We start from the raw sequence: 17716 nt of genomic DNA, 5'->3' as shown, positions 1-17716 counted from the left end.
TTTAAATAGATCTTAGGAATCAGATGGTATGAAGAAATTTCTGGGCAGCCTGTAGCTCAGTGGTTAAGAGTGCTATACAACAAGGTTGGTGGGTTCAAACCCAGCCCAGGCCAGCTAAAACAACAATGACAACTGCAAAAAAAAAAAAAAAAAAAAAAAGCCAGGCATTGGGGCAGCTGCTTGTAGTCCCAGCTACTTGGGAGGCTAAGGCAAGAGAATCACTTGCGCCCAAGAATCTGAGGTTGCTGTGAGCTGTGAAGCCATGGTACTCTACCCAGGGCAACAGCTTGAGACTCTGTCTCAAAAAAAAAAAAAAAAGGCTGGAAAATAAGGGACTTTGAGAAATGTTTGGGAGAGGAATATTTGGCAGCACTTTATAATTGATTAGATGTGGCAGGAGAATAATAGTCAAGATGAGTACCAGGTTTGTAGGTGGTGACTAGATATATAGTGATACCATTAATTAATAAAGAATAAAGGAAAACTAGCTCATTTAGAGGAGACAATGGCAAATACACTTTAGTCTTAAATTTCAGAATTATGGTAGTGGGAGCTAGAAATATTTGAAGAGTTAGATTATGTAGAGTAGTGATTTTCTTAGAGTAGAGTAGATTAGTTACTGTCTTGATGGATTGTGTAGTTTGGAAAATCATTTTTATTATTAAAGATTTTATTTAAAAATAGAGAAATACCTATATCATATTTATGATACAAACTATAGAATACAAAATTAGAATCTTTGAGCTATGTATAAAAAATTAAAGGAGAAGACAAAAAAATACCACCTCCAAAGAACCAGCATTTAAGCTGGGGAAACTTTAGGAGTAACAGTAAAGGTGCAGGTAGAATGGAGAGAACCGAGGGTTACAGTGTCCGCAGTGTCAAGGGTGGTTTGTTTCAAGGGCAGCGGTGAGTTCAAATACCATAAAGACTGAAAAGTGTCTTTAGAATTTGATATGGAGCATAGTGTTGGTCAATTTATTGAGCTTCAAAACAGTGGAGTGGAGGTGTGGAAGACGGCAGTGGGAAGTGGAGTACGTGGCTTGGCTGTTACAAGCAGTTTGGATGAAGAGGGAACGGGAAATATTGAACATTCTTATTAAGTCTATTAACAGTTTGAAAGTTTTTGAAATTGCAAGTCAGTCTTTTTTGTTGATAGCTGCCATCTTAAATTTCTAATAGGAAAAGAGCAACATGGAAATAGACATGACATACCAACTGAAAGTGATGCAGCAGAGCTTAGAACAAGAAGAAGCTGAACACAAAGCCACCAAGGCACGGCTGGCCGATAAAAATAAGATCTATGAATCCATCGAAGAAGCTAAATCAGAGGCCATGAAAGGTATGCATTTTTAAAAAGGATTTTTGGCAGCACTTTTGTAAGAAGTGATTCTGTATTAAATCTTTGGTTTTGAAAAATATGTTTTATTGCCAAATATTAGGAACTAGAGGGAAAAAACTCTTAGGGAAGCTTCATCTAGATTTTTGTTTTCTTTGCATCATTATAACAATTATTTCTAAGATAGGCACACAAAATTATCTGACCAAGTTTTTAGATCAGGATAAATTAATATTTCAATGGTTATTAAATAGTAATAGGTATACAGACTGAAGTTGTAGATATACATCTACAGATTTGGGAAAGATATTCTTTTTTATAATATTTATTGTGGTTTGACTTGTCACCAGCTTGTATTACAAAATTCTTGCCAGTTTATGTAAGATAAAGATTAAAAAATAATAGCTAGCCTAACTGTTGTAAAATGTAAGCTCACTAAATATTTTGATCTCTGGAATGATGTAGTTACTTGCCAGTTTGGTAAAAGCTGCATAATATTTATAGAACAGTTAACTTTTCCACAAACCAGTCTTTATGCTAGAATTGTCTTAGAACAATTCTTGTTTTCCAAAGTATTTATAACAATAACAGATTTGAAATTCCAAGGGAAATCAGTACTTTAAAGTATTTTTGTGCAAGTCTTAAAACTCTTGAATAGAAATTTCATTTCATATTGAAGCATAACACTTATGAATAAATAATTTAACAAATAAATAGCCTTTAATTATTGCATATAATTAAAATTATAGGTTTTCTTGTTAAAATCAGTTTAATTTATGGCCCTAGTTCAAGATGATAAGAAATAAAATGAGTATTTTATTTAGAAAAAATCTAATTGACTACATTTCCTTGTCTGTGGCCTAGAAAACAGAGTTGAATTATCTTTACTGAGATATAATTTATGTGCAGTAAAATGTAAACATTTTTGGCATTTGTGATACACTCATATAACTACTACCTAAAATAAGATGTTGAATATTTCTGTCACCTCAGTAAGTTTCCCCCGTGTTTCTTTCTGTTCTCAGTACCTGTATTACAGTACATTTTTAAAAAATGAGTACATTTTATTCACTGGTTATTCTCTGAACTGATGAAAACGAACCAGTTCAGTATAATACGTAATAGTATCTTTTCATACTATTATAACACTAACATGAGAATGCCAGATGACGACCCTATTATTATACACGAGTACAAAACACTGTTGAATGTTATAGATGGTGTTCAAATCTGAGCCTAAACCTTTTGGTCTTTCTACGACATGTCGTTGCCTCCTTGAATTAAGAATATAGCTTGCCCCAAATGATTACTAGCTGGTAGCCTTGTCTAGTTACTTAAACTTCTTGTGCCTGGTTTCCTGTGAAGGAACAATTACGATATTATTACACTGATATGAAAAGTAAGTGTAATAATACCACATGTAAAGTGCCTAGAAATGCTAGCCAGCCGTTAGCAGTAGTTGTACATGAAGAACATTTCATTCTTTCACACTTTCTATACTTCTGAAGACCATTCATTAAACATTGAAAATTTTTATGTAATAAAACTTTGTAATATATAATAATTTGATGTTGAGAGCTAGGTATGAAAGAGCAGAAAAACTTTACTTGGGTTTGAACTAACGTACTAATCAGTATATCAAAAGATAATCCTTTAACTGTAATAAATTGCATATAATACTGAAATCACTTGGTTAGACACAAACTTTGCTCTTTGAGATGGAAGAAGTTTTTAAAAACCTTTTTGGTTAATAAAACAGATAAAAAGTTTGTTGTAAATCATTTAGAAAATTAGGAAAGTTTAAAGAAAAACACACAGGTTATCCATAATCCTGCTGATCGGGATAATATTTTATATATTTTCTCCGTTTTCTATATTGTTTTGGTTTTTTTCTTTTAAAAATCACAGCACTCAGCTTCAGGGCTATAGAGTCAGACTCTGTCTCAAAAAAGAAAAACAAAAAATAAAACAGCAAAACTTTGTGAACATTTTCTAAGGTCATTAAGAATTCTTCTTAAATAACTAGCACTTACCAAGTACTTGCTGTATGCCAGGCAACTTTTAAGTGCTACACATGTATTAACTCAAAATCTTCATAACATCCCTAGGAGGGTAGGTGCTATTCTCCTTATTCTAGAGGTAAAGAAATTGTGGCTCAGAGAGCTTAATCACTTTGGTCACATAATTAGTGTCAGTGACAGAAGTTAAGTTCAAGAAGGATAGTGAGTCCTGTCCTTCACTATCTCCCTAAAACTTAATTTTCACTGTCTTCATAAGAATATGTTAATAAAGAAAGAGCCATGGAGGTCATGCACTCTACCTAGATTATTTTAAGGTAAAAATAGTACCATTGAGAGACATAAAATTGTGGATAAATTAAACAGTACATATTTAAAGATGTGAGCACCTATTATAGAACACAAAAGGTAGATTATCTTGCATCCATTAGAATAGACATAATATTGCAGAGTGTGATACATTTTTATATTGCAAATAGCACTTTCAATTTTCAAGTATGAAATTCTTGACATTTCAAATAATTGAGAGGAGTGATGAAAATATTAACTGAAAATTAGTAAAAATGTAAGGCAGCATCCTTTATTATAATGTGTCATATATTTGATATGCTTTTATTTGTAAATTTATGATTATATCCATTGTAATTATAATAGAAATGGAGAAGAAGCTCTTGGAGGAAAGGACTTTAAAACAAAAAGTGGAGAATCTACTGCTGGAAGCTGAGAAAAAATGCTCTATATTCGACTGTGACCTCAAACAGTCACAACAAAAGATAAACGAGCTTCTTAAACAGAAAGATGTGCTAAACGAGGACGTAAGTATTAATTTTATTAATAACTAATGAGGTATTTAATAAAGTAAGTTTATTTGTAAAGATCTAATAATGGTTTTATAATTTAAAAAATTTTCTTATAAAATAATACTTTACAGCCTGTAGGTTTAACTGAATTTTATGATAAGCTAAATGAACCATAATTTAATTATTTATACCTTAAAAATTCTATTTTTTTCAAATATATTTATGACATTCTTAGAAACACACAAAAAAGTTTTACTATGAATTGAATTAGCTTCCTAAGGGCAAGAATCTGTTTTATATCACCATATTTTATGTCACTTTGTTAATAAGAAAACTTAAAATAATTTATTTGCATACCAAGTTCACAATTTATCTTTTAGGTTAGAAACTTAACATTAAAAATAGAGCAGGAAACTCAGAAGCGTTGCCTCACACAAAATGACTTGAAGATGCAAACACAGCAAGTTAACACACTAAAAATGTCAGAAAAGCAGTTAAAACAAGAGAATAATCATCTCATTGAAATGAAAATGAACTTGGAAAAACAAAATGCTGAACTTCGAAAGTAAGTTTGGGACAAAGTTTTAATATGCACAATTTTCTATGTATAAAAATTATGCTAATTTTGGTGTAGCTGGGGGTTTTCTTTTGGCCATTTTACTTTCTTGACCAAATGTGCTCTTTCTGTATAACTACTGTGGTCAATGCCACTATTTTGTCCTTCAAGAAGAGTGTATTTGTTTCCTCGACAGTTTTTTACTGCTGCTGCCTAATTAGAATATGATGGTAGAGAATGTGCATTGGTGTCCCAGCAGAAGAAAATGTCTGGGATTTCCACTCCATGCTCTTAAGATGCTTCCTCAGGATTGTCTTCTCAAGCCTGTTGTCTATGTGCCTTTCGTAATGATTCTGTGGGATATATTCTAGTGCTCTACTTAGCAAATTTACTTAGAAAATGGAAAGCATATTGTTAAAATACTTTAAAAATATACAGTGAAGGTGCTGTTAAAGTTTGTCCCAGTCATTCTATTAATAGTACAATTACTTCTTCCCAGTCTTGACCCAAGGTCATTGGATCCCAGTTAATTGATTAGAGGCCGTATTATAGAGTGGAAAGAAAAATAGGCTTTGGAACGAAACAGACTGAGGTGTTACTATCAGTTACCCTGGTTACTAGGTTACTGACATTTGGCAAAAAGTCTTTAAGCTCTCTGATCCTTTTATCATACCTGTGAAATGGGCCAGTGACAGCTTGCTTGTTAGGGATTTTGTAAAGGAGTTTGTAAGAGTACTAAACTTGGACTCTTAAGTTCCAAGAGATTTCAACTTTAAAATTGGAAGTAGAGACCAGCCACAGTGGCCACGCCTCTAACCCTGGCATTTCAGGAGGTTTAGGTGGGAGGACTGCTTGAGCCCAGCAGTTTAAGACCAGCCTGGGCAACATAGGAAGACTACATCTTTATAAAAAAATATAAAAAATAGGTGGGCATGGTTGTGCATGCCCGTGTCAGTCCCAGCCATTCAGAGGTTGAGGCAGAAGGATCACTTGAGCCCAGGAGTTTGCTGTTTTAGTGAGCTGTGATGATACTACTTCACTCTATCCCAAGTGATAGAGTGAGACCCATTTCAAAATAAAATGTAATAAAACAAAACAAAAGTGGGAGTAGAAAACAGAACAATATTCAGACATTTTCATTTTATCTTTGTTTTCTGTTGTTGCTGTTGTGTGTGTGTGTGTGTGTGTGTGCATCAGCTTTATTCTTCTGACTCATTTTAGGCCATCTGTTTCCATTAAATAGAAAACCTGGCCATTAAAAGCTCATGAGATATATCTAATAGCTACATTTACTTGGAGAGATTCTGATTCGACTTTATGAGAACCCAAGTTTAGAAAGCACACCAAGCCTGGGATTGAACTCATTGGCCTAGCTTTGGTCAGGAGCCTAAGCAATAAATCATAGGCTCTAAGGGAATATAGTTTACAAGCATTTGAATGAATGCTATTTATAGTATGGGTTTTAACAGTAGTGTTTATATTAGTGCAAGAGGTAATCATCTAGATTGCCTTCTTCCCCAGTTCTAATAACACTTTGTATCTGATTTATGGCACTTAGCATATACATGCTTCTTATTTTCTTTATAAGTGCACATGGGTCTGTTGTTTTTAAATCTCTCTTTTTCTAGTCACTTCTCCCCAAAGACAGCCATGTTTGCTATCTCAACCACCTAATAGGTTCTAAGTTCACTGACGGGCAAGCATCCTTTATATTTTGTTCTCCAGTCCTTGATTAAGGTCTTGCACATAGTATATCGTCAGTAAATGCTGCATGAATGAATGCATCCCTATTATGTATGGGAAATAAAAATATTTTTCAAATACATTTTCTACTCTGGAAAAGCTAACTAGCCTTTTATCAGAAGTTGTTTAATGGTGGGAGGTAAGACAGGTACATAAATAATTGGTATGTAAGGTAAAAAGAATATAAAGTGCCATGCAGGCTTCTTTTTAAAATGGCCAACGTATGTATCTCTTCTTGTAAGATTCTAGTGAAGCTCTAGTAAGGAAATTCTTTCAATATATGAACCTACAACAAAGAGTGAGAATGGGTTCGAGGGCAAGAATGTCCTTTGAAGGCAAGTGATAGAAGCTTTGTAACTATTGAAGTGGAATGAAAGGAGCAGGAAGCATGCATAAGGGAGTGGGAAGAAAAAAACCATTTCAGTATTCAGAGTCAATACTTTAGAGGACTGGAATAAATGTGACACTGTGACTGGAATAATTGGTCATACTCTACTACCACCCTTGTAGGAATACTGGCAGCCAGGTACCTCCCACTACTGTTAGGAAACTGCAAGGGGATTTTGGCCTATGTCCAGCTGCTCTCTGCATGAAGATTCAGTTATTGAGATGATGAGGATTATCAAAGAATTTTTAATCTGAAAGATGTTTGAGGGGAGAACCGGGAATCAGACTCAGCCTCAAATCTGTCACCCCAACTAACAAAGAGTAGTAGGGGCTTTTTAAGCTGGGCCTGTGTGCCTTGGAGCAGGTCGTGGTGAAATTAACAAGGGGCTGTCTGCATTGGGGCAGGTTGTAGGGGATGGCAAGTCTTGGCTTCTGGAAGTCTGCCTAGGAGCTTCTGTGTCTTACCTCCTTCCTTGCCTTGCAGAAATTCTGCCATTTCAGGAAACAACTCAGAAAGGTCAAGTAGTTAGTTATTAAAATTTTTAGGATTCTGGTCATCATGCCCTGCTGGCCTGAAAATCTAAAACATGACAAGGAGAGGCTTATTAAAAAAAACATTAGGGGTCATGGAAATGTTCAAAAACCATTAGGGTTCCTCTGAGAGTATTTTCCTTTAAAGGAATTGGGTGCAACCTCTGGGGTAATCAGAGCTAGTATGGAGTGAAAAGCCTTTTTCACTCAGGCGTTTCAGGATCCTTCTGCTTAATGTTGGCTTTTTAAGCTGCTCGTCTTAAACTGAAGCTTGCCAATGAGAAAACCCCTCCCACAGGCATAGAGATTAAAATTTCTGTCATTTCATTTTAAATTAATAACCAAGTATCACTAAGCATTTGAGAAATCTTGCAGTATGAAAGAGGAAGACTCTGATGGAGAAAGAGTAATGTGCCCCCCGAGGAAACACATCAAGGAATAGAAGAGAACTCCCGAAAATTCTGTAACAACAAAAGCACTGTAAAAATCCATAGTAATTAGTATTTATTAAAAATTTCTGGAGCTAGGAAGGCACTCTTAAAGTTTAAAAATTACTGCCAATGTAAATTGATTAGAAGGGTTCAAAGAAAAAGTGAAATTCAAAAAATGTAGAGGAAAATGAAATCACATGGAAGATGCAAAAGAAATAGATAAGACACAGACTCTGCCAGGAAGTCTAGCACCCAGCTAATAAGAATTCCAGACAGAACTAAAAACTAAGGGGAAGAAATTATTAAAGGAATAAAGGAGAATTTCTTATAGTTGAAGGAAAAAGTCTTTAGATTGAAAAGACGTAGCAAAAAAGACCTACAGCTAGACAGGTTCACATGAAATTTCAAAAACAAAGAAAAAGGATGGGAGTGCTTAAGAGTTCTCATCTAACAAACTGAGAAGATTATGCTTTGTGGTTGATATAAAAAGAAATAAAGTCTTAATTATGTCACACCAATGATACAAGTATATTGGGGGTTGGGGAGAGGTTGGGAATGGCAGGAGAGCTAAATTCATTTGGGAATTGATAAATAATACCTAAAATTTATGTCAAGAAACAGCTGAGATGTGGAGGTACACACGGAAAGAAAAAAACCCAAAAATTAAACAAAGGGATTTCTTCTAAGTAGGATTGGTGGAGGTGGATAGGAGCAGATTAATACTGTTACTTTTCATTGTAATTCCTTCTGCTGTTCTGTACTATTCATTTCTGATGATGTGCCTATTACATGGTTACCTTTTGAAAAATACTACTCGTAAACGTCTAGTAACTGAAGTGAGTGATACAGGCACTGCAAGAAGATCCTGATATTAAACTTATTCTAGGGTGTGCTGCAAGAGACTTAGTTGATCATTATCTTTCATATATTTATTATTAATTATCATCTCACATTGTGGATTCATAGAGAAATAAGAATCATGAATTGTCATTATTATATATTTTATCAATAGGCTTGGCGCTCATAGTTCAGTGAGTAGGTCACCGGCCACATGTACCAAGGCTGGAGGGTTAGAGCCCAGCCCAGGCCTGCTAAACAATAATGACAACTGCAACAAAAAAAAAAGCCAGGCATTGTAGCAGGTGCCTGTAGTCCAAACTCCTCAGGAGGCTGAGGCAAGAGAATCACTTAAGTCCAAGAGTTTGAGGTTGCTGTGAGCTATGACGCCATGGCACTTTACCAAGGGCAACATAGTGAGACTCTGACTCAAAAAAATAATAATAATAAAATACAGATATAGCACAGATAAGTGACCTTGAGTCATATTTCCTTTTTACTCAGAGGTTTAAGAGCAAACAAGTAAAGTGACAAGATTATGTTAAATGGAATGAGGATAAGTATCCTGAGTAACATACAAATTCAAGATAGTAAGATTAAGTCATTTACTCCCCTGAGTCTGTTGTGATGCACAACATGAATCTTTCTTACTGAATACCTTTTTTTAAAATACCAAGTGGTACCTAAATATCTTGTCATTATAAAATATTCAGACCTATATTTAAAGAAAGAAAGAAAAGAAAGAAAACACTAGAAGTTTTCCTTCATGAATTTAGACATTTTCCTCTTTGCAGAGATAACATATTGTAACAGTTTATTATTATTTTTAAATAGAGAACGCTTCACAAATTTGCATGTCGTCCTTATGCAGGGGCCGTGCTAATCTTCTCTGTATCATTCCAGTCTTAGTATATGTGCTGCCGAACCTTAACAGTTCATTATTTCACCTTCCAGATCTTTTTCTATACCTGTACCTATACATCTGAACAAATATACTATATAGGGTTGGGTTTTTTTGTATATTTTGGTTTGGGTTTTGCTTATTTGTTTTTTAATTGTATTATACAAATTGCATTGTTCTTCATCTTGCTTTTTTCTCCTTATTTTGCCTGAATAACAATAATTTTATGTTTTAAAAATAAGCCTATAATTTAACATAGCATTTCAATTCAACTTCTTAAATGGGTTGTTGGGCTCACTTTTTTATTTTATTTCTTGATTGAAGATTAACATACATATAAAAAAGTACACAAATAAGTGTAGAGCTCAGTGAATTTTTACAAAGTATATAAATCTGTGCAGTCACCATGCAGATTTAGATATGAAACCAGTACTCTTGATCTCCCTGCAGGCCTCTTCCCAGTCATTTTTTTACTCCCCCTGAGAATAACAGACTTCAGGTTCTCCTTGAATTCTGCTGCTCAGTTGGCATACATGGTTGATCACAGTGTACGTGTGGGAATGTATAATTCAGTGTCACTGGCTTAACATAACACATATTGGGTCTTAGACTCTTATTATACAATTTTAAAATCCCAAAGGTTTTTTGTTGTTGTTGTTTTTCCTTTTAGTTTTTTGAGACAGAATCTCACTCTGTAGCCCTCATTCCAATGAGTGCCTTGGAATTATCATAGCTCGCAGCAACCTCAAACTCTTGGGCTTGAGCAATCCTCTTGCGTCAGCTTCCTGAGTAGCTGAGACCATAGGCATGCGCCACTACACCTGGTTATGTTTTCTATTTGTAGTAGAGATGGGATCTAGCTCCTGTTCAGGCTGGTGTTGACCGCTGAAATCAAGCAATCCACCTTCCTTGGCCTCCCAGAGAGCTAGGATTACAGGCGTGAGCCACCGTGCCAGCATTCCAAAGATGTTTTATTTATTTGATTTATCTAATGATATCTGCCATATTCAAAAATAAAACTGAGAAATTGTAAAAGATAAGAATATACAATTGCACCCTTCCTTAGACATTGTATATCACATGGCCACAGGAAAAGTCCAGACACACTAGTGAGACAATGAGAGTTAAAAAAAAGCAGTGGTGCTTAGTATTATTATGAAAATGATTTGATTTCATGGATTTCCTGAAAGGACATCAGAAACTCCCAGGGGTTCCCCAGACCATACTTTCAAAGTTGTTGGTTTAAGATATGTATAATTTATTTAAATCTTTGATTTGATGTCCTCACAGAGAACGTCAAGATGCAGATGGACAAATGAAGGAGCTCCAAGATCAGCTTGAAGCAGAACAGTACTTCTCAGTAAGTTTCAGACACATTAATTTGAAAATTGCTGTATTTGTAAAAATGTTTTTAACATTTTTACTCAGACCTAGGAGAATGATTCTTGTCTTCAGAATATATTCACATGGCAAACACCAGACAGAGTTTTGGATGGGATATTTTATACAACAGAACCCATATAAAGACAGCAACAGGCAAAAAGAATGGTAGAAAAATAAGCCTAAGCACGTCCCATACCCTGCGATGCTTTTTTAAAGCATTGTTTTTTTTTTTGAGGAAGAATGTATTTTCATAAGAAAAGTGTAATAAAATTGTTATTTTAACATTTGTACTTTTTAAAGATCAGTTTTAAAGTATGAAGTAGAGCCTTTCAGCCAGAGACAACATCTTTCAGTAATTCACCAAAATGACACACAAAGGAAAGAGGAGAGGCACCTGATACATGTTCTCCAGGCCTTTTAGAACACATGGAGTTATTCCTTTGGCCACATGTATGCAAATCTATAAGAAAAGTGACATTGTAGAGATCAAGTAAATGGGTATTGTTCAAAAAAGCAAGCCATACAAATGTTACTATAGCGAAAACTGTAAGTGTCTACAATATTACCCAGCATGCTGTTGGCATTGTTGTAAACAAACAAGGGCAAGATTCTTGTCAAGAGAATGAATGTTCATATTGAGCATGTTAAGCACTCTAAGAACCAAGATAGCTTCCTGAAACACATGAAAGAAAATGATCAGAAAAAAAAGAAGTCAAAAGGGAAAGGTACCTGGGTTCAACTGAAGTGCCAGCCTGCTTCATGCAGAGAAGCACAGTTTGTGAGAATCAGTGGAAAGGAGCCTGAGCTCCTGAAACCCATTCCCTGTGAATTCATGGCATAATAGGCAGACAGCATAGCACACAGGAGAACCAGTGCAGCAGTAATAATGGTGCTAGAACCTGTTCCCCACAAATTCACGGCATAATAGACATAGCAAGTTTTTTTTTTCCCCATCATTTTTTTTTTTTATTGTTAAATCATAGCTGTGTACATTAGTGCAATCGCCTATACCCATTCTAAGAAGGCATAGCATGTTTTGACACATTCAATGGAAAGGCACCTCCCTGAGCTGCTGGAACCTTTTCCCTGTGAATTCATGGTATAATAGGTATTAAAAGACTATAAAAAAAAGTATGAAGTAGGAACTGCCACTTCTGTTTCATTGATTTAAGCCAACAACATTTTCTCATCTAAATTAATAGTATTTTTTCTTGCCTCCTCTTCCATCCTACCTAAATCTGCCATTCAATAAGAATAATACTATGATAGCCAGTTTAAATCACAATTCTTAATTATTAACTAAACTTTTATTAGTTGATTCAGCTGATGACAAGAAAAATAGGAAAGCTCATTAAACTGTTTGCCCACGGGCTGAATATTAAGAAAGTATTTGTGTTTACCTTTTTGTCTGGATAGGTTTTTGTTTTTCTTTTTTTAACCTTTATTTATTTATTTATTTATTTTGTTGTTGTTGCAGTTTTTGGCCGGAGCCGGGTTTGAACCCGCCACCTCCGGTATATAGGGCCGGTGCCCTACTCCTTGAGCCACAGGCGCCACCATCTGGATAGGTTTTGAATGTAGAAATAATATTCCTGGTGATGAGGATATAAATTTCTATTCTATTTTGTTATTTAGACCCTCTATAAAACACAAGTTAGGGAACTTAAAGAAGAATGTGAAGAAAAGACCAAACTCTGTAAAGAATTACAGCAGAAGAAACAGGAATTACAGGACGAAAGGTAAGGGCAAGACCCTGTGTCTTTTGTTCATAGATTCTCCTTCTAGAACAGTGACTGGTAGTCTCTAAATAAAAATTTGTTGATGAGGTGAATTAGATAAAAACTTGAATTCTTAGTGAAAATTGAACATTAAAATGATATATCTCTAAAATGTAGGGACTCCTTGGCTGCTCAACTGGAGATCACCTTGACCAAAGCAGATTCTGAGCAGCTGGCTCGTTCAATTGCTGAAGAACAATACTCTGATTTGGAAAAAGAGAAAATCATGAAAGAATTAGAGATCAAAGAGATGATGGCTAGACACAAACAAGAACTTACTGAAAAAGATGCTACAATTGCATCTGTAAGTAAAATTCTTGGTACTTTTTAGAATTATAATTAAGTTGCTATATTATAAATCTTCTTTAGAATCACTAGGAAAGTGTCATAGATTTAAATGAAAAATTATATATGATGCCTACAATGTTTTAATCCACTTAACTACCAGCTTCTCAATGTTATGTGGCACAGAGAATGGCCTTTCCAGTGCCTTCCCCTATTGGTAAACTCAAAGTTAAAGGACTAAACTATAAAGGACAATACCAAAAGTAGAGTTTAGTTTGAAAGAATCTTGAAACTACCAAGAAAGCAGACATTTATATATGAAGACTGAAAAAGTTACAATAAAAATTTCAAAAAGAAATAAAATACTATCAGTTACCCAGACCTGTTGAAATGGTACAGTAATTGAGACGTGTAATATTAGAACAGAATTACTTAATCCTATTCAGTGGAAATGAATAGACAAGCCAGAAACAGATTCTGACACATACAGGAAATTGGTATATGATGGAAGTGGCAGTATGCAAATGAGTGGGAAGGACATAGATTTAATAAACAGTTTTGGAAAAACTGTGTTTTTGTGTGGAATAAAATTAAATCATTACCATACCACACACAAAAGTAAATTCTAGCTATCTTAAGGATCTAAATACAAAAAATAAAAATTTTAAGCTAATGGAAACTAAAACTTATAGAAGACAACATAAATAAATGTTAACAGGGAGGAGATATTTGTTATATATTTATTAAATAAGAAATTAGTATGTAGAATATATTTGGTACTCAATAAAGTTGAACAACTCAAAAGAAAAACTGGCCAAAAGAAGAAAACCTACCTATATCAGCAGTTGCTTAAGCTTATTACTTTCTAAGAAAAGCTTACATGAAACAACTTTGAAAGACCATCTCATACCCATCATGTTGATAGAAATTCATTATCTGACAGAATTCCAAGTATTTGAAGACTGGAAAATAACATTCTTCTTTACTGTCATGGGGAGTGTAAATTTAGTATAGCAGAGCATAGTATAGTAAATAGTATGGCAGTTTCTAGTAAATTTTAAATGTTCATATAGTGTAGTCCAAAGAAAGTCCACTTTAAGATAAAAACACTGTAGAAACTCAGGCATGATACTTTTTTTGTTTGTTTGTTTTTGCAGTTTTTTTTTTGGGGGGGGGGTGGCCTGGGCTGGTTTTGAACCCCCCACCTCTGGTATATGGGGCTGGTGCCCTACTCCCTTGAGCCACCCCAGGCATGATACTTTTTTGTTGTTGTTGAGACAGAGTCTCACTCTCTTGCCCCGGGCTAGAGTGTCATGCATCAGCCTAGTTCACAGCAACCTCAAACCCCTGGATTCAAGCTGTCCTCTTGCCTCAGCTTCCTGAATAGCTGGGACTACATGCACCCACCACCATACCCAGCTAATTTTTCTGTTTTTAGTAGACATATGTTCTTGCTCTTGTTCAGGCTGGTCTTGAACTCCAGAGTTCAAGGAATCCTCCTGCTTTGGCCTCTCAGAGTACTAGGATTACAGGTGCAAACCACCCTGCCTGGCCAAGGCATAATACTTTGAACAAGCATGACTGTTACAGCAAAGTCTCGATTTTTTTTTTTTAAAGAGACAGAGTTTTCCTGTATTGCCCAGGCTGGAGTGCAGTGGCACAGTCTTAGCTCTCTGTATCCTCAAAGTCCTAGGCTCAAATAATCCTCCCTCCTCAGCATCCCAAGTAGCTAGGACTGTAGGCACAGACCAGCGCGCTAATTATATTTTTATAGAGATGGGGTGCTCACTGTGTTGCCCTGACTGGTTTTAAGTTCCTAGCCTCAAGTGATCCTGCACCACCTCAACCTTCCAAAGTGCTGAGATTACAGATATGAGCCTATGCACCTGGCCCAAATGTCTTACTAATAGGTGACTAAATCTTCTTCTACATTTAATGTAGTAGAAGATTGAACTATTGTGTTAGTTAAAATGAATTAGATTTTTCATATCAGCAATTTAATTTTTTATGTTGAGTAAAAACAATTACAGAGAGATAAATACAGTATGGTTTGGAAGTCACATAAAACTGTTCTATATGTAGTTTCAGGTGTAGGCGAGGAAACAATTACAGGTCAAAAGAATGAACACATTATTTGTAATGAAGCTTCCTTCAAGAAAGAATAGGAATAGAATTTGGAAGGAATACAAAAGAATGCCAAATTCTTCAATATGTATTTTCTATTTAAAAATACATAGTAGTATTCTGAAAGAAATGTTTTAAAATTTGTTTATTCTTCATAATTGGAATGCAGCTCTTAGAATTTTCTTTCTTTTTTTTCTTTACTTGATTAAATGTTCTTCTCATTTAGAACAAACTGCTAACAACTTATGAGGGAAGGGCAAATTTTGGCTTCCTGGTGTGTATATGAAGTCTCTTAGCAAAATTTTTGTCAAAGATGAAGTTGGGTAAGGTAGCACAAAGATAAAAAGTATAGCAATGGATATACATAGAAAAATAAGAGGTTTAGTAACTTAGGATGTTTTCAGTTTAAATTACTGTTTTATGATCTAAATTACGGGGATGTGATTTTTTTTCCCCACTTTCTTAGCTTGAAGAAACTAATAGGACACTAACTAGTGATGTTGCCAATCTTGCAAATGAGAAAGAAGAATTAAATAATAAATTGAAAGATGCTCAAGAGCGTATGTATTAACAAAGAATAAAGTTTATTTTTAATACACCTAGTGTTTATCAGTTGCTGTAGTTGTTAACAATAAAATTTTTACCTTTTTTCATGTTTCAGAACTATCAAGGTTGAAAGATGAAGAGATAAGTGCAGCAGCTATTAAAGCACAGTTTGAGAAACAGCTGTTAACAGAAAGAACACTCAAAACTCAAGTATGTTTAATACAATCTAAATAGCATTTTGAATTTTGTTTTAGTTTATGTCTTTTACTTCCTACATCACAAAAATTGGAAGCAGTAGTCATTAAATGTATCAATGTTTGTGAACAGTTATAGTTACCTGATTTTTGCCAGGTTGGGGAAAGTTAGATTTGATTAGTATTATCCAATTTAATGTCTACTGAATTGTTTCTTAATTTTTCCATATAGAATCACATTCTCTCTCAATTTTTTATTGTGATTTAATAAGTTTTTCTGCTTTTAAGGAACTGTAGGGAATAACTATTTGTTGACAGCTTGAAAGGGTCAGTCTGAAAAGGCGTCTGTGATTATTGACCACCACCCTCCACCACCTCCCACAGTGGTACGGACAGCACAAAGCCATGTGGGTCCTAGGCACTCTTCTTCATTGTTAGACATTGTGTGTTTCATTAATGTGAAGCCAATGCAAAATTTTCTTTCCAAATGAAGGAAAAAAGACCTTAATTTCTCTTGGAACTAAAAAGTTGAAATTGTAGAAAGTGATACCAGATCAAACCTATACATATTTAAAATTACAGTTCTTAGAAAATGTATAAAAAACTAACAGAGTAAAGGATGGAGGTGGATGATGAGTAATTATATTTATAAATATAAATAATATTTATATTATTGAATATTAAATAATATTTAAATATAATAGAAAGTATTTCTTTGAGGCCCTGTGTATAGAGAAGAAGATTATTAGTGATTGTATAATTCTCTGTTGGTGAGTTCTTAGAAATCAGCAATGTAATTTATTTACATACTTATTTTTATGTTTTTAAAGGCTGTGAATAAGTTGGCTGAGATAATGAATCGGAAAGAACCCGTCAAGCGTGGTAGTGACACAGATGTGCGGAGGAAAGAGAAGGAGAATAGAAAGCTGCATATGGAGCTTAAATCTGAACGCGAAAAATTGACCCAGCAGATGATCAAGTATCAGAAAGAACTGAATGAGATGCAGGCCGTAAGAATACTTTGGGGACTCTAGATTAAAGTCTTCTTTTTAAGAAGTGGAATTATTTTTATGTCAGTGTGTGTTTCATTGGTTTTAGAACATTTCTATTACTTAAAAATTATTATTGAACCATGAAGAAAAGTTACAGGACATATTACATCCATTTAATTTGTTAATTTCTTGCAGCAAATAGCTGAAGAGAGCCAGATTCGAATTGAACTGCAGATGACACTAGACAGTAAAGACAGTGACATTGAGCAGCTGCGGTCACAGCTCCAGGCCTTGCACATTGGTCTGGATAGTTCCAGTATAGGTAGTGGACCGGGTGACGCTGAGGCAGATGATGGCTTTCCAGGTACAGATTTACTTTCATCCCTTGTGTTAAGGGAAAATATCCAGGTTAGAGTGGAGAATAAAATAACAGTTTTAAATTATTTTATGTATTGGTTTTGGACAAACTTTTCATAAACACACAAAAGAAAATTCCACGTCATTAGTTGTGTAAATTTACTCATTGTGTGTTATAGTAGCTCTCTTTTTATTTTATTTTATTTTCTCTTCTTTCTGCATCCTTTTGTATTGGGTGTGTAGTTCATATCACTCAATCACATACTATGGAGTCCATGTCATTCACCTACCAGCGTTCCTCTACTTCTCTCAATATTGCCACTAAGCCTTCCAGTTCTCACACGCTCCTTGACTCTGATTCTGACTCAGAAGAAGAATCATTGCCTTACTTACCCATTTCAACGGAACCTAATGGTACAGGTGAAACCCTAAAAATCGTTTCAGCTTTAAAGTTCTTCCTACTATGCTTAATTTTTGGCCCTTTTGAGAACTTTTTATAACATTAACTAATATT

General features: G+C 34.7%; 1 protein-coding gene and 1 non-coding gene across 4 annotated transcripts in view; one reads left to right on the top strand and one right to left on the bottom strand.

Moving 5' to 3' along the window:
- The window catches only part of ROCK2 (Rho associated coiled-coil containing protein kinase 2), a 179648-nt gene that overhangs the window by 147420 nt on the left and 14512 nt on the right, over positions 1–17716 (top strand). For 2 of the 3 annotated variants that reach the window (XM_053587320.1, XM_053587321.1), the window contains exons 18-27: positions 1183–1342; positions 4012–4172; positions 4538–4722; positions 10834–10903; positions 12562–12665; positions 12822–13008; positions 15580–15673; positions 15775–15869; positions 16684–16863; positions 17041–17209. In XM_053587320.1, the coding sequence (XP_053443295.1) occupies positions 1183–1342; positions 4012–4172; positions 4538–4722; positions 10834–10903; positions 12562–12665; positions 12822–13008; positions 15580–15673; positions 15775–15869; positions 16684–16863; positions 17041–17209 (1405 nt within the window). Of the gene's footprint in view, positions 1–1182; positions 1343–4011; positions 4173–4537; positions 4723–10833; positions 10904–12561; positions 12666–12821; positions 13009–15579; positions 15674–15774; positions 15870–16683; positions 16864–17040; positions 17210–17445; positions 17623–17716 lie in introns of all 3 variants that reach the window. The other variant, XM_053587319.1, reaches the window with a different exon arrangement.
- LOC128585153 (U6 spliceosomal RNA) lies at positions 9469–9576 on the bottom strand. The gene has a single exon (XR_008379895.1). It is a non-coding gene; the product is annotated as a U6 spliceosomal RNA (small nuclear RNA).

Source organism: Nycticebus coucang, chromosome 4 (genome assembly GCF_027406575.1).
Source record: "Nycticebus coucang isolate mNycCou1 chromosome 4, mNycCou1.pri, whole genome shotgun sequence".
Classification (NCBI taxonomy): Eukaryota; Metazoa; Chordata; class Mammalia; order Primates; family Lorisidae; genus Nycticebus; species Nycticebus coucang.
Note: the sequence above shows the minus strand (reverse complement) of the source record. Positions and strands in the feature narration are given on the sequence as shown.